The sequence below is a fragment of the Poecilia mexicana genome, unplaced genomic scaffold, assembly GCF_051168715.1.
Source record: "Poecilia mexicana isolate PSO_F unplaced genomic scaffold, ASM5116871v1 scaffold_5, whole genome shotgun sequence".
NCBI lineage: Eukaryota > Metazoa > Chordata > Actinopteri > Cyprinodontiformes > Poeciliidae > Poecilia > Poecilia mexicana.
Genome location: NW_028263374.1, coordinates 24,135,968 through 24,159,619, shown reverse-complemented (window position 1 = coordinate 24,159,619; position 23,652 = coordinate 24,135,968). Strand labels below are relative to the sequence as shown.

At 36.4% G+C, this 23,652-nt stretch overlaps 1 protein-coding gene across 3 annotated transcripts in view; it reads right to left on the bottom strand.

Moving 5' to 3' along the window:
• Positions 1-14,833: 14,833 nt before the first annotated feature.
• The window catches only part of arhgef10la (Rho guanine nucleotide exchange factor 10 like a), a 127,598-nt gene continuing 118,779 nt past the window's right edge, over positions 14,834-23,652 (bottom strand). For all 3 annotated transcript variants that reach the window (XM_014985201.2, XM_088005775.1, XM_088005774.1), the window contains 3 exons: positions 23,234-23,405; positions 18,408-18,530; positions 14,834-17,862 (listed from right to left, as the gene is read on the bottom strand). In XM_014985201.2, the coding sequence (XP_014840687.2) occupies positions 17,312-17,862; positions 18,408-18,530; positions 23,234-23,405 (846 nt within the window). In that variant the 3' untranslated portion in view covers positions 14,834-17,311. The remainder of the gene's footprint in view (positions 17,863-18,407; positions 18,531-23,233; positions 23,406-23,652) is intronic.

Here is a 23,652-nt window from a genome sequence, read left to right as displayed (position 1 = left end):
ATCAATGATCTTGAGGAAAAAAAAAAAAAGGATAATCCTGCGGGAAGAGAAAAAAAAGGTTTGTTATAAAGATGTTTTTTAAACAAATCTGAAGCTTAGCCACTCACACCAAAATTAGCATTCTTCAAAATGGAATGCAGATTTGAATAGGAAAGAAGCAGAATTGTATTAGCAAACATGGAATAGAATATTGGAAACTTTTGATAATCATTTATAAGAATCAGAAATAACTAAAGGGCTGTATCTAAATGATTTATGATGTTCCATCGAGTTCTCTGTTACCATGTTTCTGATAAACGAATGAAATTTAAACTGATAACATTTGCAATATAAACTTCATATATTTAAATGAAAAGAGGAAAATGTATTAGAATCTACAGGAGCAACCAGTGTCAGCCGACATACAGAACATTTTTATATGCGCTATGCAAATGACAATTTTTACAGATTGTCTTGAAGAAAGCGTTTATTAATATAATATGGTCATATTTAAAATGTCAGAAAAAATGTCAATAATATGAAAAAAAAAACAATAAGGTGAGTTTTCCTGCTGTCATAATTTTTGCAGAACTATAGTCTTCCTTTTTTATTGTAGAGTGATGACAGATTAAACATGCTACTGTAATTCAGTTTAAATACTTGTCGAGTATGCACAGAAATGTCACGCTGTCTGAGCCGTAAATGTTTAAGGTCTCTAGCCTCTCATTATACTACAATGATAAGTTGCCTAGTAAATCATTGGTCTTGGACCAATTGGACTCTGAAGCCTATCTAAGGTAATTGCCCATTTCATTTTTCACTGGGTTGAGATACCTGTGCCCCATGAAGAGGAAGCAGCAAAGCTGTAACTTCCAGAAATTGTCATATTGCATAGAAGGTATAAAATCAGTGGCACCTAAAAGAATAAAGAGTTCACCCAAAAGACAGAAGATAAGTTAGTCTCTTAAAGAGCTTTAGCTGGTAACAACAAGTAACAACCCTCTCGCTAAACTTTGTACAGGTCAAACTATGAAGTAGTTTGACCTTTACTAAGCAAATACTATTTGTGCTTTTACTCACAACAGGATTTCCCTCTGCCACTTGTGTTGTAGACAACAAAAGGCCCCAAGCTTAAATAGACTCAATTGTTTTTCAAACTGATGTCTTAATTCTCAGCTTGGATGTCTGTGGCAGAGTACAAATTATCAGAAAGTAACACAACGAATGCTTCATTTAAAGTTGATCTAAATGCCAAATTGGTAATGCTGTATTAGACATGTGACATAAACATCCCACAGACTTTGGCAAATACAAGAATACTTCAAACTGTGACAGCAACATAATCACTTCGGTAACTGTAGCTTTGTGTTTCTGCACCCCCATTCGGATGTGGTTTGTGACAGTTTCTGAAAAAGACGAGACAAATAACACCGCTAGTAATATTTTGTTCCAATGCAAGCATTTCAGTGCATTTCTTAGGTAGGATCACTGTTTACATATTGTGTTAATGTTTACAAACAAGAACAAGTCAAAAGTGTATTTAGTAAATAACTGGAATGAAACTGAAGCTGCTTTCATACCTACCCTGAAGTGCCCAAAATGAATTTGTTTTATAGACCTGATATCACAGACGTTTTTACGTCCTTTGGCAATGTGGTTCATGAATTCTTCCATGAATCCATTCAGCTGAACTCAGGCAATACATAAACAGACAGAGACAGTCAGCAGGTGAAACACTTTCCATAAAATAAGCAAAAACACAGCTTGTTCACCATAAATTCAACTTTTTTTAATCTACAGTATTTTGTTTTAATTCTCAATTATGCAGCTTGTTATTTTGATTGTTTGCAAACTTTAAGATCATGTTATGCAAATGAATTGTGTGTGAAAATAAATGTCAAATGAAAGAGGATAAAGTACAATTAGGCACAGAAAAATGCTGAATGCAAAGAAGAGTAATCGTCTCTTTAAAAATGATTTAAAAGAAAAACACTAAAAGAACAAAAATACTTTATTGCCAACATGTTTTCTGCTTAGCATTACCAGGCAGAGTCAATTATCAGAAGCAGATTTCAAAGCAAAGCATGCTTCCATAAAGAATTAATTTTCTTTAGATTCAACTCTTCTTGAAGTCAAAAATTGACTTCTCAAGGAAAGAAGGCAACATTTTGATTCACATGTGTTGCGTCACATAATGAGAATGAAAAAGATCTTATTGGTGAAACCTTCTTGTATTTGTACAGAGAATGAAAGGCAGAAACCTTGAGAGCTGTCAAAACATGAGAGAAATGACAACAGATAAAAAACAGGAGTAGTACAACAGAAGCACAGTTCCATTGTTGATTTCTTTTTTATATTCTGCCGAGGCAGGTCTAAAATTTAAAGTAATAGTGTACTTGTAAGTGAAGTTGCATTCATTTCTGTTACACTGCTTCATTTGCAATATTCTGTTTGGTAGGGGGTTGAAATATTTTTCATAAAACGTTTTTTTGTATTATGTTTTCAAACTCTGAAAGAAACCTTTTTTTTTTCTTAAGTAAAAACACAAAAATCAAGTTTCTATTAATGGGTATTGCAATCTACCACAAGGCCAAAACAGACACAAAACAAACATGCATTTACACACTTTCTCCTGTCATCAGTTTAGAAACACCAAAATGTGCATTTTGTGCAAAACACAGAAGAAAGCCATTAAAGTGACAGAGTTGTGTTTATTTTTCTCTTAGATTCTGTATTTGACTTTAACTTTAGAAAGCAGATACTCTGAGTAGACCTACCTGGACCAGTGATACTTGAGACTTTTGGTTTCTAAACAGGCTGTATCAGTTAGGTAGCTCAACTCTAGTACAGTCAGTCCTGAATTAAGTGAGCTTGAGCAAAACAGAAATCCTCTTCAATGGAAGGTAGACAATATAATTAACCATGGCAACACGAGGGAATCAGAAGCCTCAAAGTGTGCATTTCTTACCAACGCAATTAGAAATCTTAATGACAACATAAAAATTTTAAAAACAAATAGAAACAATATTATGGCAGACACCATGTTAATACAATAAACTTATTTATAAGTCAAACCACTTTGTTAAATTACATATGCACACCCACATACACATAGACACACGTGAAATGTATTGGACAGTGCTTAAAGAACGTTTTCAATATTATCAAATGTGTTTGGACTTGTGATGTTTCCCTTAGAAACTCAGTCTTGACATCTAGACTTTGTCTGTAAAAATAAAATGTTTCTTTTTTCTTGCTGGCTCATATTTGTTGCCAAAGACAGCTCTGCTAGGATGATCTACAAGCTTATTCATTTTGTGTGTGTTTACCACAGATGTGTGTTTGCCATTCTTCTAAAAGGCAAATACTTGTTTATTTTTATGTAAGCCTTTGAAATATGAAGGATTTGAAGCAGACTGAAAGAAGAAATAGGTAATCTTTTTTTTAAGGTAACCACAGCACGATCTAAAACCATCTGGCATGAAAAACGGCTCAAAGTTCTTGATCTTGAACAAATCACAATATCTGAATTTAAATACTTTAAGGATTTAGTCCATATATAACAAAGTAGCTAACCTAAATGTAATTTGTTTTTTGTCTTAAGCAATGAAATGAGGTCTCAGAGGCAAATATTGAGTTGGCTATTAATGCTATCAACTTTAATTAGATTCATATTTGATTTATTATTTATTTGATAAAAGTGTGGTGTGAATTTATATTGGACTTACCTCGGCAAATATTATAGTAAAAATTGCTGGAGGTGTCCTCGTGTTAAGAAAACGGTTTTCTCCAATTTTTCTACAGCCTTCAAGACTATTATTTTTCATTTTATTACTTTGCTAGGGGGATCAAACCATTTTAAATCACAGATGTTTTATGATATATCTTCAATTGATTTATATCACAAGAATACCCCCCCCCCCCCACAAATGAACGTTAATAAACATAGGAAAACTGTCGGTTCAGTCATTTGCTCTTGAACAGCACTAAACACACTGCAGCACTACAGAGACAGAAACTTCTAAGACTCAACAATCGAGCAAAGGAAGGCTCTACACATTTCTTACACACACGCGTTACTAGGCAACACACAAATGGCTGACTCCACTGAACAAAGACTTGCATGTAAGTATGTTCCATTACCTGTTTCCATACCTTCCTGTGAGACCTATACTACATTAAACCCACCATTATCTGCCTCACCTTTAAACTAAAAGTGATATTTCTTGGAGCCTAAAAAATAAGCAGAAAGATGTGAAAGTAAAGTGCAAACATAAAACGCTGACAGAGCGCAGCTAGCTCTCCAAATTGCCTAATAAGTAACTACATTCTTTTGAGACCAAAAAATATTTCTCTGATCGTTTTCTTACAAACCTATTATCAACACTTACTTTTTTGTCACAACTATTTCTTAACTACTTTGCTAATATAAGGAAAAGGCCGTAGGGAAAAATAGTATGACTGTCAGAAAGATAATGCATTAATTCTTGGTATTTAAAGGGACTTTTTATCATGTAGACCTTGTTAAAGTATAAATCTGTTAGCAATAAAGGACAACTTTAATGGCATTCAGGCCAAAATAATAAAAGCACAACAGAAAACATCAATTTTAACAACCCAGGGAAGTTACATAGACACATTTTGTGACTTTTTTCCTCCCCCCTTTTCTAACCTGATCTTAATCAGGTTGAACTGGTTATTACAAAAAGAAATATTTAATTGATTATTAATACTCATACTCATACCATATATTTTTCTCTTACTATATTTTTTATTAAAGTAGAATAGAAAAATGAAGAATGCCAGTAGTTGCTTCTCAATTCAAAGCCCTCCTCTACTGATGGTTAAAAACGGTTCCTCCACAGCAAAACTGTCACAACATTTAATGAAAGCTATCCCCAAGTTTGACACAAATAGGTTTTAGACTTAATTAGTAAATTTTTATAGAGGGACAGGTGTGTCTTGGTGGCTTTTTACCCTTTATAAATAAATCATTGAGCTTTTTTTTTTATTTTTTATTTTTTGCATCTACTCAAGTTAATAGGTCTTGTCTTAATATAAGATATAAGTACGACACAAAAGCACAAACGGAAGACATCTATGTGTGTTGGTGGGACGAGGGAGGACATTTTTACAGCACTGTCAGGGAAAATCTGACTATTAAGTTTAAAGCTTTCCAAAATGGCATTTAAAGCACAATTAGAAACAAATGTCTGTCACTGCAAATCTGCAAAAATCATTGACAGATGTCAGCTTTGCATCTGCAGTGTTACCCAGTCAATACTGTCATTTACCAACGCAGTCACACAGATGGAATAAAATCAACTAAATAGAATGCTTGATATCAGTAAATATTACTTAGGATCATATCTATAACTTTGTATACCAGGACCTATGGTTTGAAATATAACATAGCTGAAGCTTTAATTACGTCATGAGAAATAGAGACTGTTAAAATCTGACCACTGACGGATGGTTTAGACATATTGCCCCCAATACAAATATAAATATTATCCTAACACATTATTTGAGACAAGCCTTCTTTTCTGGTTAGGCAACCAGCAGCTGCTATGACAGAGTTTAAAAGCAGTGTCTGTCAGAGAAATGAGAAGATAAAAATAGAGACTGTCAACAATGGTTACTGTGAATGTCCGTTTTATAAAAACAGACAGCTTCCTGAGAAAAATGTCCCTCTGTCTTTTGACAAAGCAGCACATTCAATTTTGATACATACCTGAAAATCATAATGGAGAATTGGTTGCAGTCCATCTGAGCAGGTCTTGCTAACAAGTATTGCCTTTAGACAAATTTATTAGGTAAATAATGCCACTCTTGTTTGTTTATCAAAGTACAATTGAAATTAGGTTTATTATTTCTTATATGCCATGTCAAGTAATACACAGAGGACTGGTGCACATTTCTCCCCTCAGAAAAAGTAAAGCAGAACCGAGGAAAGACTGGGAGAGGCAGGAGAGGAAAAGTGTGAAAGTGAAAATAACTTCCCCTCCACAAGTCTTATCTGCTATAAGTAAAAGTGCTGAAAAGCTGCCCGCATATACTGTATCACCAAATCTAAAAAAAAAAAAAACAATTACAAAAGTTGCTTGACAAACCTGTAAGTCATTGGATGCAGGTAATGCTGTATTCCAAAGAAGTATCACACAGACAGAGGACGCAAAGATGAGATATTGTTTCCGGTGCTGACAATTCAAGCCATATTCTTTACTTCTGGTGAAATGCAACCAGGGTCCTGCTACATTCAGTATGTTGTTTACCTCTGAAGAGTTCTCTGGCAGGGAACAAAATTCAGCAGGGATGCAAAAATGAGGAAGCCTGGACTCGAATGCAAACACACTCATTTTGTTTGAATAGTCAGAGAAATGTTGGCATGAAAATGACTTGATTCACTGCAAGACATAAAATGAAATGTTATCCTCTACACAGAGGTCCCACTGGGATAGTCGCAGAAAGTTATAACAGTGTATGTATGAACCAAAGGTCTTCCCCTCAGCGCCCCAAATGTTCATAGGAAATAAATTATAGCAAGACAAGAGGGTGGTGTAGGACAAGTGAAAGTGGATTTTTAAAATAAGACTGTAAAAGATGGCATTTTAATTTTGGCCCTACAAGTTTACATAAATGCATTTATGAAAAACTGCCCATACATTTTCTAACTACACTTCATCAAATAAACTGTTTCTTGTGGAGCCTGAACTCAGCTTTAAGCTATTGTCTGATATCGTGTCCTAATGCTGAATGCATCATGTCTATGCCATGTCCTGCCGGTGAAAACTGTGGAATGTCTTTGATGGGCTGCTGTTCTAAAAATATCGGGATCATTTTTTCATATTCAAGGATCAACCAACCATCTGGGAATGACACTACAATGCTATAAGAGTCCTCTCAAGTGGTCAGATAATTATTTTCTGAATTAACCAGATGGTGTGATGACATAAGTTTCAATTTCAGTTCACATTATCCAAGATCCCAAGGTGAGTGAACCAGCTACATGGCATAGTGTGAGACTGATGTTATTATTGGGTCCCTGCTCTGATATTTGAGTCATGGCTGTGACAGGACATGGTGCATATGTGCTGTATACATGTAAGTATATACAGCACTTGCATGTATAAAGCTGAGGCACTAACACCACTGACAAACCCAAAACTCACCAGAGGGGATATGTATTCCTTTTTTTTTTTTTCCTGGGAAAGGCCAAGAATAAGCTGCAGAATGTTGCTGGAAAGAGGGATGTATGGGTTTCCATCCTGGTCCTGTTTCCAACACAAGTGAGTCTTGAATAATTGAAAGAACTTCACCCATTTTGATCCCACAGAATTAAAATAATTTCCCTAAAAAGGAAGTCAGAAAAACTCTTGGCCACCGTTTCAAATTAAAATATTTAAAGGCAGTTGTACGAACAGAAGACCCCTGAAAAACTGTGGAGAATAATAACTATTAAACACAGACAGTAAGTAGGTCATGATCTTGTGCCAACCTCTTACCTTGGGGACAAGTTGAATAATGTACATTGATCAAAGTTTTATTAAACTGTTTCATGATTAAGACCTTTTAAATAAACCAGAAGTGCGAGCAACAGCGGGGTCATTGGCAGAGAAAGGCATGTTTAGAAGCGACCAAAAAAATTATGGAGCAAAGCTCTGATAAGGCAATAACAAAGCATGTTTCCAAAAAGATTATAAACTACACAACAGTGTCCACCGTTTGTAGTTCATTTGAGACCACCTTGATAAGGTGGGCCAAAAAATAAATGTCCCCCAGGGTTTCGTAAAGGGTGCGCGCAACAGATGCAGTGTGCATTGACGGGAGGGTGATAATGAGACCTGAATCAATCATGTGTGGGCTTTATCTGCATATTCTAGGAATGCAAATATGTTTCTACGTCCTCCTTTGTAAAGCAAGGTTTGTACAGTGTGCTGTTCTTCCTTTATCAATCCAACTGCCATGCCTGTGAAAATGAAAAGCAAGGCAAATATGCCTGCCTTCCAGGAGTTGGCAGATAAAGCAGGGAGACCTTCAAACTGCAACGCTTCAGCCGCTTTAGTTTAGCCTCAACTGAGGCATGCAAATTATACCTGAAATGTAGAGAGAGTGACGCCACAAGCTGCACAGGCGCAAAGCTGGGATTTTTGATAATGAAATCATGCCCAATGCAGGGTTAATTGGCAGAGAATATCTATAGAAAGGTTTACGTAATGGAAGTTGTGAGGACCAACAGGTGAAAAGCATGCATATTTTTAATCTTTTGATATGCAAGTCTTGGCAGTGGGAAGCTTGAGCAGCATTTTGACCTCTCAATTCAACATTTTGCTTCTGGGCAAAGAAGTGCACTGTGGCTGACCCAGGAATAAGGAGCATCTGAGGACAATTTTATTGACAAACCGTCACATTCTCAAACTTCACTGGAGTATAATGGACCCTTTTAGGAGTTGTGTTGTCCTTTTTGTTGGATGTTTGTTTGCGTATTGGAGACCCCTATCATATGTTCTTTGAGCCAAGAGTCTGAGTAAATTAGTGCCCGTGGCAACAGTGCCAGGAAAGTAAGCCAAGCTTATATTGTACACATCCACAGAGAATGAGAAAAAGATCCCAGCGCCAGAAATTTTATTTTTTTTCTTGATGCCCATCATTACCACCATAGATGGAAAATCTAATTGAAAAGATGGATGTCCAAAAAAAGAAATAACATGCCTTTTCTAAACAAATATGTATTTATCTAGTAAATCAAATGATCTAATTAATGTAATAAAGTATACTCTTCTTGTCTTTGTTCTTCCTACAGTGCTATTACACATGTTGACAGAACTGCCAACATTTGTACAAATGTAATTTTAAATTCTGTTTACCATGGCTAACTATACCAATGTTTTATGCAATAAAAAGCCAGACTTGTTTTTCTTTTGGTTATGGTTCCCTTTGGAAATTGTTGAATTTTCTCTGCACATGTAGTTTTGGTGTGCACACATAGCACAATCATGAAACCCAGGCAGTGCACATCAGTTGATGCAGGGACCAGGATTACTATATAATCTGAATCTGTCTTGAGATGTTTGTGCTAACAAAGAGTTAGCAAGAGAGTAAGTTAAATAGACTGCTCTGCATCTAAACAATGTCAGGTTTTGACTTTCTATGGGAAGTTGTCCCAAAATATATGTTTTTATTTAGAAAATCCTTCAAATCTCACATTTCATAGTCAAACTATGGTGTCATTCAGTATTGAGTAGGTCACTTTGGAACAGCTGACTGCAGATAAAAGTTACTCCATTTAAGATGTAATGATTGTGTAGCTATTTAAAGTACCTTATAAAACTAATGTCAAATAATTAAATGTTATTTCCTTTTAATTACCCACAACACATTTGGATCTGTGACAGCGGATGCAGCTCTAAAGGCATGCAGGCGACTAAAGTGAACCAAGCAGACATGCTGGTGATGCTGTAATTTCATGTTTCAAGTCAAAGATGTATATCACTTGAAAGGAGCCATTCAAAAGATGATCTATAAGCGGAGGGTTTTGTCTTTGCAGTTAAAAAAAATATTGCAGATTATTTTTTATTTTGTTTTTAGATGTAAATTTATATTCTATATGTTTGGGAGTCTATTTGCTCTTATTGCCTGACTTTGCTGCTGTTGCACAGAAATGTCTCCATTGTTGGACAATGAATATTTCTATTCTGTTCTGTAAGTTTATAATTTGTTCAGGTTTGAGATATGATTTTAAAATAATATGTTGTTGTATGCCCGTTGGGGAGGTCTTTGCTTACATTTATGCAGGGGCTTGAGATGTGCTTTTCTCATATGGCTCAACTTGGAGTCTCTAAATGGTCTCTTTGGAAAATGCCCACAAAATTTCTCTCCAGAATTGTCATTAAACTATTAAACTTGTAGTACCGTATTTTCCGCACTATTGAGGCGCACCGGATTATAAGGCGCACCTTCAATGAATGGCCTATTTTAAAACTTTTTTCATATATAAGGCGCACCGCATTGTAAGGCGAATAGAATAGACGCTACAATAGAGGCTGGAGTTACGTTATGCATCCACTAGATGGAGCTCCACTAAACAGAATGTCAACAAAACAGTCCGACTCCGGTCGGCGAGGAGAGCCTTCTGTGACTGGGCCGGGGGGTGGCCGGACGATGGTCACCCTTCTCTGTTCGCGCACAGCATGTTCGTGGAAAACATGGTGCTAAATGACCTGCAGACGACCTGATTCTAGATGGTCAGTAGGTAGATGGGTCCATAGACATAATATAAGAGTAGACCCCGCATTGGCCGCTCTGGTGCAGGAAATACGGCGGCCATCTTGGAGCGGTATACCCTCCTACTTTGCTCAATCAAAATATAAATGTGTTTATTACTAAATAATTTATTAAATAAATTATGAACGGCTGTGTGCTTTGTAATATGCTCTTCATACATCGATATCAGAATATTCCATTCCTATTCTATTCTAAGCATATTTAAATATGATGAACTATTTATTATAAACATACTTAAAAAATACAATTGTTTATAAATGTTGCTTTGATGGATGTTTGAATATGGTTTCCAATAACAAAAAAGTATGTTATGATCGATTAAAAGCACTGATACGTCATTGTGCCTGCTAAACGCATAACGCTGAGTGGAGAGGTGTACCGCTCCAAGATGGCCGCCCTAAATCTCGTCGGCGACAATAGGCGAGAGCGGTCCATGAGGCATCTATCCTTGTATTATGTCTATGGATGGGTCAGTCAAACTTTATTAACAAACCAGCGTTCTGACAACTATCCCAGCATGCACCGCGCGTTGCTTCTTCTACGGGTGAAAATAAAGTCCACGGCTGCTTACCGTAGTTGCTAGACCTGTTGTGGCTCAATAGTGGTCCATATATAAGGCATACCGGATTATAAGGCGCACTGTCGGCTTTTGAGGAAATTGAAGGTTTTTAGGTGCGCCTTATAGTGCAGAAAATACGGTACTTGCATCTGCAGCCTTTATTTGATTTCAGAGTTCACATCTTTAGCTCAAAAAGATGCAGAAGATGGAGAAAGTGTTACATTTTTGTTTTTCAACAACAATGACTACAAAGTACTTAGAGATGCAATACAGTTCACTGCTCTGGATAAATAGGTGCCAAAAAGGATGAGGAACTGCATTTAATTTATTTCCGTTATGTATTTTACAGCCATTTTTGTGTGTTTTGGGGGGAAAATGTTAAGAGGATTAAAACAGGAACAGTAACTTGTAGGATTTGTTGACAAGGACATAAATTAGTTAGTTTTCTGGAAAATATTATCCCTCACTGTTTATGTTCACCAGGAAAAGAACATCTTGAAATGTGTACATTTTCTTTGACTTAATCTTGTCATTTTTCCTTTTTAAATCGGCAGCTTTATATTTCATTGTTCTAAAACTTGCAAAAGACATATTTTAAACATAAAAAAAAAAGGTTTCTGCCACATGACTATATATTCATGGGTGGTAATCCTCTCTCAGTATGACTCATATTTTTGGGCTAACATCCTCACACATAAATCAAACTGCAAAACTCTTTCTTGACTTTGAACAATGGAGGCAGGTTTTGATCATGTTGGTATGCACTTCAAGGTGTGCTACCATTGCATATAAAAGTAGAAGATTTTAGAAAGGGTATTTTAGTCTGTAAACATCTACTACCCATGAATTTTAAAATTGTAGAACATTCAGATGTGATCTTTTAATCCTTTGAGACTCGCACTACTTTATCCAGCAATGTTTAATCATAAAACACCATCTCTAAATGTCGGCAGCGCTGCCTTTTTCCCGATGCCTGATGGATGCGCCCTGTCAGTTGCCAGTCAAGCACACGAGGAGGGGGCCTGGATGCATATGTAAATTGCATAGCATTCCATGACGGATTCAACTGCATTTGGAAATCTGGCATTTACCTCTGTCAGCACTGATCTAGATGGCAAAACGGAAATAAATGCAACGTGTTAGCAAAGTTTGCAGTTTCCTTTTTTTAAGAGAGATTGTCTACAGATTGTCATTTTGGGGTTGGTCAAGTTGTTTTTTTTTTTTTTTTTTGGTAGACCAAACCTTAAAATAAAAAAATAAATGATAAAAAGTAAATATAAATATGAAATTAAATATAAAAAAGGATACTTACTTACTTTTTAGTACAACTTTTACAGCGTAGTTGATTTACATGAAGCTACATTATGTTTAAAATCCTCAGCTGTCTACGGTGAGTTCTGTCTGTAATAAACTAAATGTTGCTCAAAACACCTGAATCTCCATCTGACTCCTGATGGTTAGCCCATAATTTATGGTTTATTTAAGCGTTGACCTTTCATGCTAATTTGCTGTTTGCTTCTGCTGCTGCTTATTTAAGCCTATATGTAGTCCCTCATTTTCCCCATCCAACGCCCCACAGAACGGTTGGGGGTTAGTAGAAAAGTAGACTTTTAAAATACTGACAGGTTCTGTAGTGCATATTAACATACTGCACAGCTTTACGCAGTACTGTGTGTGGTGAATCTGTGTTGTATGGAGACATCATTGTCACAGTTATTAAGGCAAACATAGACAAGATGACCCAAATGTGGGTTGCATAAGACTATAAAAACATTAAAAAAAAAAACTCAACTTCTTTTATAAAAGAATCAAAAACAATGTTTTCACTAATACTGAACTTTACATGTATCTAATTAAATGTTACAAATATTTGGCAAATACACAATTTTCACCCAAACAGTTAATTCACTGTGGTCTATTAATTCTAATGTTTCATTATTTACCATCTAAATGGTTGTGTGAATCTACAGAGAAAATTTGAGGTATATTGTCAGTTTGCTGTTTAGTCACTTCAGTTTGTAAATGTCCTCATAAGTTTAACAAATACTTGCACTGGTATGTAGTAAATGAATATGTTGTAGAAATGTAATTTTAGTTATACGTTTTAGAAATTTAGTAAAATTCCAAAAACACTAAGGATAAAAGTGTAATATCACTACAAAATTTAAGTTTCATCTATCCATTCCCCAGTCATGAAAATCTCATAAACAACATACACCTCTCTATCCACTCTTTTGCAGTCTCCAACTGGTTATCTTCCAGGATTGGATTGGATTTAGCTCCATCTATCTTCCAATACACTCTGAACAGTTTTCCGTTTCCTGCATCCACAGAGCATGATGCAGCCACCAGTGCATTTCACTGTGGGCATGGTGGATTTAGAGAGCAGAGTAGTGTTGAGGCCTAATCTGGCCAAAGCAACTTCTTTCCCTTGCTTGCTGTGCTCCCCTTATTGTTGAGGTAAATCCCACATAGTACTTTTCTATGTTTATTATTTTAATCTTCCTTGTCATTTTTCGATAAAGGCCAAATTTGCAAAAGGTACAATGAACATTCTCTTGCTGATGTATTCATCCAGAGGAGCAGTGTGCTTCTGCAGCTCCCCCAGAGTAACCATGGCCTCTTGTTGGTTTGCTGCAATACAGTAGTCTTTCCATTTTTAAATGATGGATTGAACCGTGCTCTGAGATCTCTAAAGTATGGGATATTATTTAATAGCCTTACCCTGCTTTTAGCTTCTCTGCAACTTCCTAATCTGTCTGGTGTGTTCTTTGGTGTTCATGGAGCTGTTTGTTTGCTTATGTTGTCTAAAAATCCTCAAAGACCCTTTCAGAACAGTGGCATTTGGGTGGAATTAAATTGACATAAGGTAACATTGCTCTGCCACCGGAGTGTAACGTGACTGTAATGATTAGGAAGTTTTGCCTGATCAGCCAACATTACAGCAAAAAAGCCAGACAAAAATAAAAAAAATTCAAATGAGTCGCACAGCAGGTCCATGAAGTTATGGGAAACTAGTGAGAAATTGATATTAATGCCCAAGTTTTTGCAGCAAGAGGAATAACGACGAGGGGCACAAAAAAGTGTTGTGCCTCCAGCCATTAAGGACTGGACTACAGGAGGCTGGTATGAGAATATTAATCCTGCAATAAACTGCAGTAATATTTTCAGTCAGCAGGAAGAGGAGTGTCACTGTGTGAAAATGTGACATAATATGAAATATTGCAAAATGAAAACTGTGAATACATTTGTGAGGGACCAAGTGAGTGTAGTTGTCCTTTTAATAGTAAAAAATGATTCCTTTTCAATCATATTTACCACTGGATTTGATGACTAGTTGGGCGAATATTTTGCCTTTGTTGCAAAAATGCAATGTAAGAATTCACAAACTGTTCAGGGTCAGTAAAAGGGATTAAGTTCAGTCTTTTACCAAGAAAGGTGAGATACTGCACCATATATGTTTTAAGTTTCTTTACTCCAGTTCAAAGAAACAAAAGCCATGTTTACCTACCTCTTGCTTCAGCTCTGTGGAGTGTTTGTGCAAAGGCAATATTAGGGATTCATTTTCTGCATTTTTCTCTACTGTGTCTCTAACCTTTTTATTTTTCTTGCAATTCCTACAATGTTTTTATGGATGTAGTAATTGACATTAATAGTGATCAGCAAACAAATGACAAATGTTACTACTGTATGCTTGGAAAACATGTAAAACAGGCAACATATGACAGATGTTTAACTCCCAGGTTGAATTCACCATTTAATATTTTGTGTTGATGCTTCATTGCATGAGAAAAATGTGCATCTGTATGGGTGAATGGTTGCAGCATGTATGGCATGCAAACTCTGAACTGTGATGAATGCTTGCTGGTTTTACTATTTTACCAGCCATCTTCAACAGAAACGTTTGCCAAAGGATAGATAGAAGTTTGAACTACTAAAGTAAATGATGCCAACAACTAATCAATACAAGAGCATAAAGTTTGCCGGCACAACATGAAATCAGTTCTGTGCTTTACAAAATCAAATATAAGTTTATTTAGTACAATAGGCTGTCCATCTAATAGTACAGTATGTTTGTTCTTATTTCAGTATTCAGTACATAAATATCCACTGTAAGTAAATGCAAATGATATAAATGAGTCAGTTTCCATCAAAATCAATACCATGGAAAATCCAGTGCAGGGGTAAAAATACTCAAAATATCAAGAACTATGTCATCAGATGACTCCACCAAGAACATACATTCATCTTTAAAATGTGGGAATATAATCAAAGTACCTTGATAACCAAATGTTAACAGTGCATACCACACAATCATAAAGTTGTATTAGGATTGCTCCTAATATCTCCTGTTCTTCTTCCCAAACAAACAAACAAACAAAAACAAAAAAAGTTGATATAAGCAGTCCCTATGGTGTCAACAGGCTGAATCCTACATAATCTGGGCATACAGGTCTGATGCGTTTATAACAACAATGCAGGGAAGTTAGAATTATCTTTCCTTTTGAAGGATTCTGCTTAACTGGGTGTTTAATGTATACAAAACTTATGCAGTTAGGGGAAAATGTCAAAAAATCTCAGTGTCCAATATGACATACATTAAATCTTTAAATCTTTTTTTTTTCTTGTACATATTTCTTGCTGTTAGTATACAGTATTTTTGTTGGAATTCATTTCCAACTATGAGGGACTCGTTAAATGTATTTACAAATCAAACTTACCTTAGGTGTGGAAGTAAATAAGCCTCTCCTGACTTAAAAAGTCCTACGCTGAATTAAGTTGGCAAAGAAAATTGCAATCATCACCATTTCTTAGTTTAATCAAAATATGCAATGTTTTTTTTTTTATAGTTTGATATTTAAGTGCCCCAGAAAACTTTAAAACCACACATTTGAAAGTATGTACCTTCTGCTTCATTCTTAATCACGGGTTAATACCATGCTACTAGTCTGACAATGCTAACACAATTTACAAGTAAGACATTTTGAAGGAAAACCTTTTAAAACTAGCACTGTACCACTGAGTTCTTCTCATACCACTTTTGATTCAACATTCTTGCAATTGTTGGGAGAATACAAGGTCCTTGTATAAGTTCAATAGAGAACCAACAGTACCTTTTATATTTACATTCCTTTTAAAATTATTAATCGCTATTTTTTAAAAAGGTTTTTAAAATTCTTAGGATGTTAACAATAGATTACATAATATTTTAGGTGATCTTAAAACATGAAGGCCGACAAACTACAAAATAGGGAAGTTGTTTTATGTTAGCGTGGACATTCATTTAAATAAAAAAAAAAAAAGATGATTAGTGGTTGTATTAAATTTGCTTTTGGAACTCTTTTCATACTATGCTTCATAACAAAAGCAAAAGACATGATGCCTACTTGTTAGATGTAAAATTTCACCATTAAATTCACACCGAATCCTCATGATAATAAAGACACTCGTTGCGTTCTCTGTTTTCAGCTGTCCACAATGTTTCATTCGAATCTTGTGTTGATTTGTAACGTGTTTTTGATATGTAACCTCTGTTTGGGGGTATTAACTGGTTTGTGTGCACATTTGTACTGATTTTCTGGACGGTGAACAAAGAAGCAGAAAAAAAAGGCTGCTAATACTAAAGGATGATAATTTGCAAAACTTGGTAATGAATTTCTAAATTCTACAACAGAAAGGTTTATCAGAGAACTCTATCACAGAGTAACTTAGCTCCAAAATCAATTGTTGTGAAGTTTGTACTTACATGTCAGACCCAAACAAAAGGATCACCAGGTGTTCAGAGCAAAACACTTATTTCTAAATACTGCAACAATAGATTTCATTTTTTTTTTAAGAAATGCACAGATTATTTTTTCATACATATTTGGAGGTGTTATTTGTTCACATTGTACGGGATGAAAAAAAAAATGCAGGCAAGACTAATAAAGTGATGCTGATGTGCTTTGTGAAGCAATGTTTGCCTTCAGCTTCCAGCTCTAAGACCGATGGGATCTCTCCTACAGGATCACGTATATAACCCATCCATTTCTAACTGTGCAGAGCCTGGTGGATTCAACAAAGGCTTCTCCTCAAAGGCATGCTGTCCATGGACACTCTTATTTGAAGTCCTCTGCAGAAAATAAATGTGGCAGAGCACATGCGGCTTTGATGAGGTTAAAGTGAGGCATATCAGTCTTAACTAAGGCAGGAGGAGAAACCAGATCAGTATGACAGCATGGAACTGATCTGTGGTGACCTCTGCCACCGCTGGTAAGATGACGATACAGAGTCCTGAACATTGAAAGCATCTTTTTAGACCGATAGTGTTTGTCACAAACAGCATGTCTTGGCTTCCGTTTTCCACAGGGTGATGACAGAATGTCAAGCTCTGTGACAGAGGCAGCGTTTCCTCATACATTCAAATCTGCTAAATTTGTGTAGCAGGTGATTCGAGGCAAAGTTGAGCAGATGTTGACAAAAACAAATCCTGTTGTCTTTTTCTCCATATCACACGGTCAGTGGGAGTTGCCATACCATTAGAGTGTTTTCTAAAGAGTCTCCACTTGTCCTAGAACCTACCCCTATTCCTTCCTTCAGTCTACGAAAACCTTTTCCTCCTGATATGACTGCAGCAGATATCACCCTGTCCCTACGCACCGCGTCCTTCTCACATGGACGTCCTCGAACCCACATTTCCGGGTCATCGCTGAGTTCGTAGATAGATCCGTCCTCCACGCTGTGCTCCAAAGACTCCAGGGACGAGTCGGAGGCCTCGTCCCCGTGAGCTGTCAGCGGCCGTCCCGGTAGTCCTGATGTGGAGCGCAGCCTGTACTGCAGCAGAACGCCCCGTCCTTTTCCTTTCTCTTCCGCTTTGTAGCAACTGGAAGGTTGCAAGGATTCCTGTGAGGAGGAGTCACTTCGGTCTTCACCTCCACAGGCAGAGTCTGGTCCGTCCCCAACAGAATCCCTCTTGAGCAGATCAGGAGACAAAGTGCTGGTGGTTGCCACAAGAAAGTCCACAGGTCCACAGTGAGCATTTAGGGAGATCATTCCCTTTCCTGTGAAAATGAATGCACATTTAGGTTCCATTCATAAGAAAAAACACTGGGACCAGGTGGGCGTCAATCACATGCTCAATAAGAATGTTATGCAACCTGAATAATGTGGAATGAAAAATGACTTGAACCTCACTTTCCATCATGCCATTAACAGTTTACTGAAATTATTTTTCATAATTTTGAGACTGTTGAAGCAATAACTCTACCCATAGCTTGTGGGGCATTTACATATTATTCAATAAACTCACTTGCAATAAGGCGGCTGGGAAGTGAAGGCTGTGCAAGTGGGGAAGTAACCACCTTATTCACTTGGTATGACAAAACACTGCAAAGCAGTTTTTAAATATTCTGCATTTATATATATGGTAAATATGTATGCATAATGATTTGTGGGTTAGCTGACTGAAAATATTTTCACTGATTCCCACAGTCGCATAACAAAAATGTGAAGTGTGACCTCTATAATGGACAGTTCAGAGTAATTTTCCATCGAAAACAGTTTCTTCCCGTCTCTTTTGACCTCAGAAGATGATGTTCAGCCATACCTGTTATTTTGGGGATGCCCTCCAGTTTAGGAACTGGAAGAGTGATGATTAAACCTTGGGCTGTTCCCACCCATAACAACCCTTGGCAAATTAGAAGACTTGTCACCCGCATGTTCTTTTGACCTGTAATGTAGGAAACATAGACAGAAAATGGATTTTTCCTTGTCAGCTATTGTAAGAGAAAATTACAGTATGTTCTAGTAAAAGTATGAGAAAAAAAATACTTATTGCTGAGTGCTGTGGTAAATCTAATCTTTGAAGCAGTTCCCAAAAACTTGGAATTATTTTTCTTGTTGCCAATCCAGATTAAATCCAACAGTTTTGGAGAGACCACAGACATTGCAGACATTTTTTGTTTGAGATCTGTGCAGTTTTGTGGTTTCACACGCTGCTCTACAGGTGTTTGTGTCTGGAAACATGTGTCAAACAGAACATGACATGACTGGTAGTGTTGCTCACAGGAGCCAGCTGGTCCCTCTGTTATTCTTCCACTTCTTGCACCAGTGATATTACAAAACCCATTGTATCATGTTCATGTTGAATAAATGCCTGTCTGCTGAAAATAAACACAAATCATTTTCATGAAGATAATGAGGACATGGCAAAAGTGGTAGCATCCCTGAGGGGAAAACTTTGAATTAGGCTAGATTTCAATTTAAAGCCTTATATACAGTGGACCTCAAAAGTCTACACAACTCTTTAAAAAGGCCAGGCATTTGTGATTTAAAAAGTTACACAATAATAAATCCTTTTTCCATCTCTAGTGTGCAATGTCATATTCAGTTTAACTAAAAAAAACAAGTCTCTTAGAATAAATTATCATTAAAAGTCTTGCAACAAGTTGTGTAAGTGTGCACACACTTAAAGACTGAACTTCCTTTTGGTAACATTTCAGCATTTAGCCTTAGTCAGAACACGTCTAGCGTCAGTTATAATAGATCTGCTTAGTCTAAAATAAAGTTCAGGTATCCTTCTTAAAATTTCCTGACATTTATACCCTTCTAGTTAGACCATGGAGAGACGTTACAAAGGATTGGAGGAATATTACTGTATACATGTATAACTCAGAATAAGGGTACAGAATAGCTAAATTACACAATAAAGACACATCCTAATGAATTTAAAATGATGGAACAACAGTAACAGTACAATATGGATGTACAATATTAGAAAATCTTGCAGTAGTGATAACAAAGATCGCAATGACGATACCAGGTGCAAGACAACTGATATGAAAAAGACATTAAAAATAATAAAAGTAAACTGATTTTCTGAATCATCCACAAATAGAAATCCTATAATTCCATGCACTATTCATATGTAAGACAATTTATTGAATAAAACCAATAAGTGAGATTGCATTCTCATTAGGAAGTTGTCTATATGGCAAAAAAAGTACTTTAGAAATGGAACCAAACTGGTTCTTCCCTGTGGTTTAAGAAATGTATAAACTTTATACGTTCTAAAATTCTCTCGTATCCTGAGCTGGTCTCAGAAGCTGATACTGATGTCCTCTGTTAACATGACAAATTGTGTAACTCAGAGATGTTTTTCAAACTGAATTTTCTGGATTTTGTTATACAGCATGTTAAAAGGAGTGGGATCTATCTTTGCTGTGTTTGTTTGTACAGTTCTACATCAGTGCCAGCGGAGGAGAACTGCGTTCTTTTCATCCAAGAACATTCATTGTTTCCAGCTAACGCAAGGCTAAAGCAGCATTGTTAAATGTGGGTTTTATTTTTGAACCCATTCTATAATTCCACATGTTTTTGTCTTCCACTGTAGCCTAGTTATCATAAGGCCACTTATCATAACATCCATGGCAACCTTAATTGAATTACACCAACACTTATTTTGACACAACCAAGAGAAAGCTCATTTGCATGTGTAGCTGTATTTACACGCTTGTTCTGTGCCATGCTTCAAATTTGATGCTTTGTACAAAAGGCTCAGTGGTGTCATTAATTAATTTATTATAATGCACGAAGGTGAGTCATCCAACGCAGGAAACAGATGCTGCATGTGTAAGATAAAACAGAAACCATACCATTAAATATTTAATAGTATTTAGGTTGAGTTTTGTTGGAGGGACAGAGCACAGGGGGGGAAAAAAAGTCCTTTATTTTAATTTGTCTCCCACCTGCTAGCATTGCTGTATAGTCTATTGGAGCTTAAGTGAGCAAGCGATCCTCATGAACACCCGCTCTAAAGGTTACAATGAAGTCTGAATATAAGTCAAGGGATGTGGGGACTATGCTTTGTCTTTGCAAGAGTGATAAAAAGGGATAATGTAAAAGCAGTTGAGATTAAAGAGCTACAGCAACCCCTCCAGCAATCGCCATCCTCCAGTGCTTGCAACAATGTACACACTGCAATATCATGAGGGAGTTGGCATTTTTCCTGAAAAGATGCTTGAAAAGATACATGTCTTTTATGTCAATCAAAATATTTTGGAATATATATATATATTTTTCCACCCTAAGGATTGATCTATTAAAAGCATTGGTACATAAGAGATCAGCAGTTTCCTTAGCCTCTGAAAGTTCTCTCTTGTTTACTGCAGCTGGAATTCCCCATTGAGTAGAAATCACATTAGAGTAGAAAGGATTAGGGGGTATATCATTACTGCATGTCCTAGCATAAGTCAAGGAGAAACCTATGGGAGCCGAGACCCAGTGATGAGGGAAAACTATCAAAATTTCATGTTCCGTTTCTGTGGTTGCAGAGTGTCGAGGGAGCTTCTTTTCTCCTGTGAGCTCAACAAATCACAACTTAAGTCAAAGATCCTCCTCTCTTTGTGGACCCTGTAGACATGAGCCTAGCAACGTTTTTTTTTTTTTTTTTTTTTTTGCACCCTGCAACTTCCCCCAGGGCCAAACCTTAAGGCAACCACATTTCCTTACACATGCTGCATATTTTAAGGAAGAGGAGCGGAAAATGACCTTTGGGCCAGTCGTTTTTTTCTGGATGCCATGATCGTGGAAGTCTGTCCTCCTTTAAACCTCTACTCCAGCACTTAAAGGAAACACAAACCTTTGAACTAAATGAGAAGATGGTGTTCTTTGAAATACATCCCTGTCGTTGTGCTTTGTTTTTTTCAGGCAAAAATCCTCAGTGTGTTGGAGTATCGGATGAAATCCAATACGAAAGGCAAGATGTTATATTTTGTCTTTGAAAAGGTAAATGGTTTTCTCATGTGAGATGCAGTTTTTTTTTTTTTTTTTATGAGTAAAGAACCCAAATACCGAAGGGAGTGTACCAAAACTTCAGGACTTGAGATTAAAGAGCTGGATGTATGAACAGGTGGTGATATGTTTATCATAGCTCCTCCCTCAAACAGCAAGTGAAACAGGCATCCACACTTGCTGATAAATATTTCATCCACCAGTAAGGAATGAACATTGCGAGTGTGCCATCTGAGGAATTCAAAATGGACTGACTGAAACAGCAGTGACATGTAAAATGAAGGTGAGAGGATTTGATGGCAGATCAGATAATGAAACTGGGACAGAAATAAAGTAAAATGAAAACTGTAAAACTCTGGGGTTACTGGTACTAGTACACACACGGGACATTTAGATGCATTATCAGAAGAAACAAACCTCAAGAAATATTTATTTCCATTGTAATGTAATATTTGAAAAATAACTTGAAGTAACCCTTGTAGCATGGTCTGTCTCAGTCGAATGTAAATTTTAAGGTCAAATGTAAACTTTTCTCCAGGTCCTGTCAAGGTCTAGTCAAAACAACTTTTATTCCCAAAGGTGGCATCTCACGATCTCCAAAATATGAGAATAATAAGGCCTGGCAAAGATTTTATCCTTATATAAAAAGTATTTTCTGGCTGCCTGTTGATACATATCAACCATTGTTTGAATGATAAAATAAAGAATTCAGAAAACTTTTAAATACTGATATAATCCATCGGGTTTTTAATTAACTTTCAGTATCAATTGTTGCTGGTAGAAAACGTAAACATGAGCTTGCCTGTTAATCAGTAGAACATCACTTTTTTTTTAATAGTCATTTGGAAAACACCCTCAGTTATGAGAGTTGTATCTAAAACTTGGTGATATTTTCTGTCAAAATGTGTTGAAGAAATTATTGAAATTGTTTTTTTATTGACTGTGTATGGTACCAATCTGAAGCGAGCCTGCTTCAGATTTGTTGATCAGTATTTCTTGATGTGTTTGAAATTCACTTGGATCAAATGTCTTGTCCTTTTTGTTTCTTATTGGACTGTATACTGTGTTATTCTGTTTCTATGTAAAGTTCTTGCAAGATTTTGCCCACAATACCCAACCTGTCTCTCTCCAGAAAACAAGTGGAGGTGGGCAATGGGGGCACATGAGCAGATAAAAAGTTGAAAGTCATACAGTTTACATCTGATCAACTGAATCACTTTGGTCTCCTCTGTTTTAATTTTACGACAGTTTTAATTCTGGTATTTGAAGCTGATGAAGCTGACTCTTAGTTTCATCTGAATTTTTACATTTATTGCTTAAATTAAAGTAGGTATAGAACAATACTGGGAATTATCAGAGAGTAATAATCTCTTTGTTATCTTGATACATTTTTGCATCCATATACAAACAAAAATAAGCCCCCAAAAGAGGGGAAAAAACCCCAACAAAATTACTAAAGTTGGTACCAAGTAAAATATTTTTAGAACAAAGCATAACATATCAGTAAGAAAACTGTTCAGCAGAAACCATTGCGTAAAATTTTATGAAACAATAAACTCTTTTATATATATATATATATATATCTGAAGCATATGAATGCCTGAATGCATACAAAGGTGCTGATGTGTGTTGTCCGTTTACCAGTGTTCTGCAGCATTGAACGTGTTGAAATGTTGATTTCCTGCAGAAGCTCCAGTGTTTCTGTATGAAAGAGACGAATGGAGGAGCCCTCTGAGAAGGCCATCCACACCCCCCCACCAGCACAGGCCATATGTGTAACACTGATCATTGGGTCTGGATGGACTTCAAATTTCTGTAAGAAAAAAAAAAAATATGGATTAACAAAGCGTAAATAATACCCCTGTGAAAGCACAAGCTCACCCCAGACAAATTTTGAAAAATTCCAACAAAGTGGGCGGAGCCAAGAGACACTGAGGGGCACAGCCAAGTGTGGGGATGAGTGGAGGGGGTTAAGTGGGGCTGTGGTCAGGATGAAAGAATCTCTGTTGCCAACTTGACACTTCTTCACTATATTTAGCAACTCTTTGAACTCTTTTATT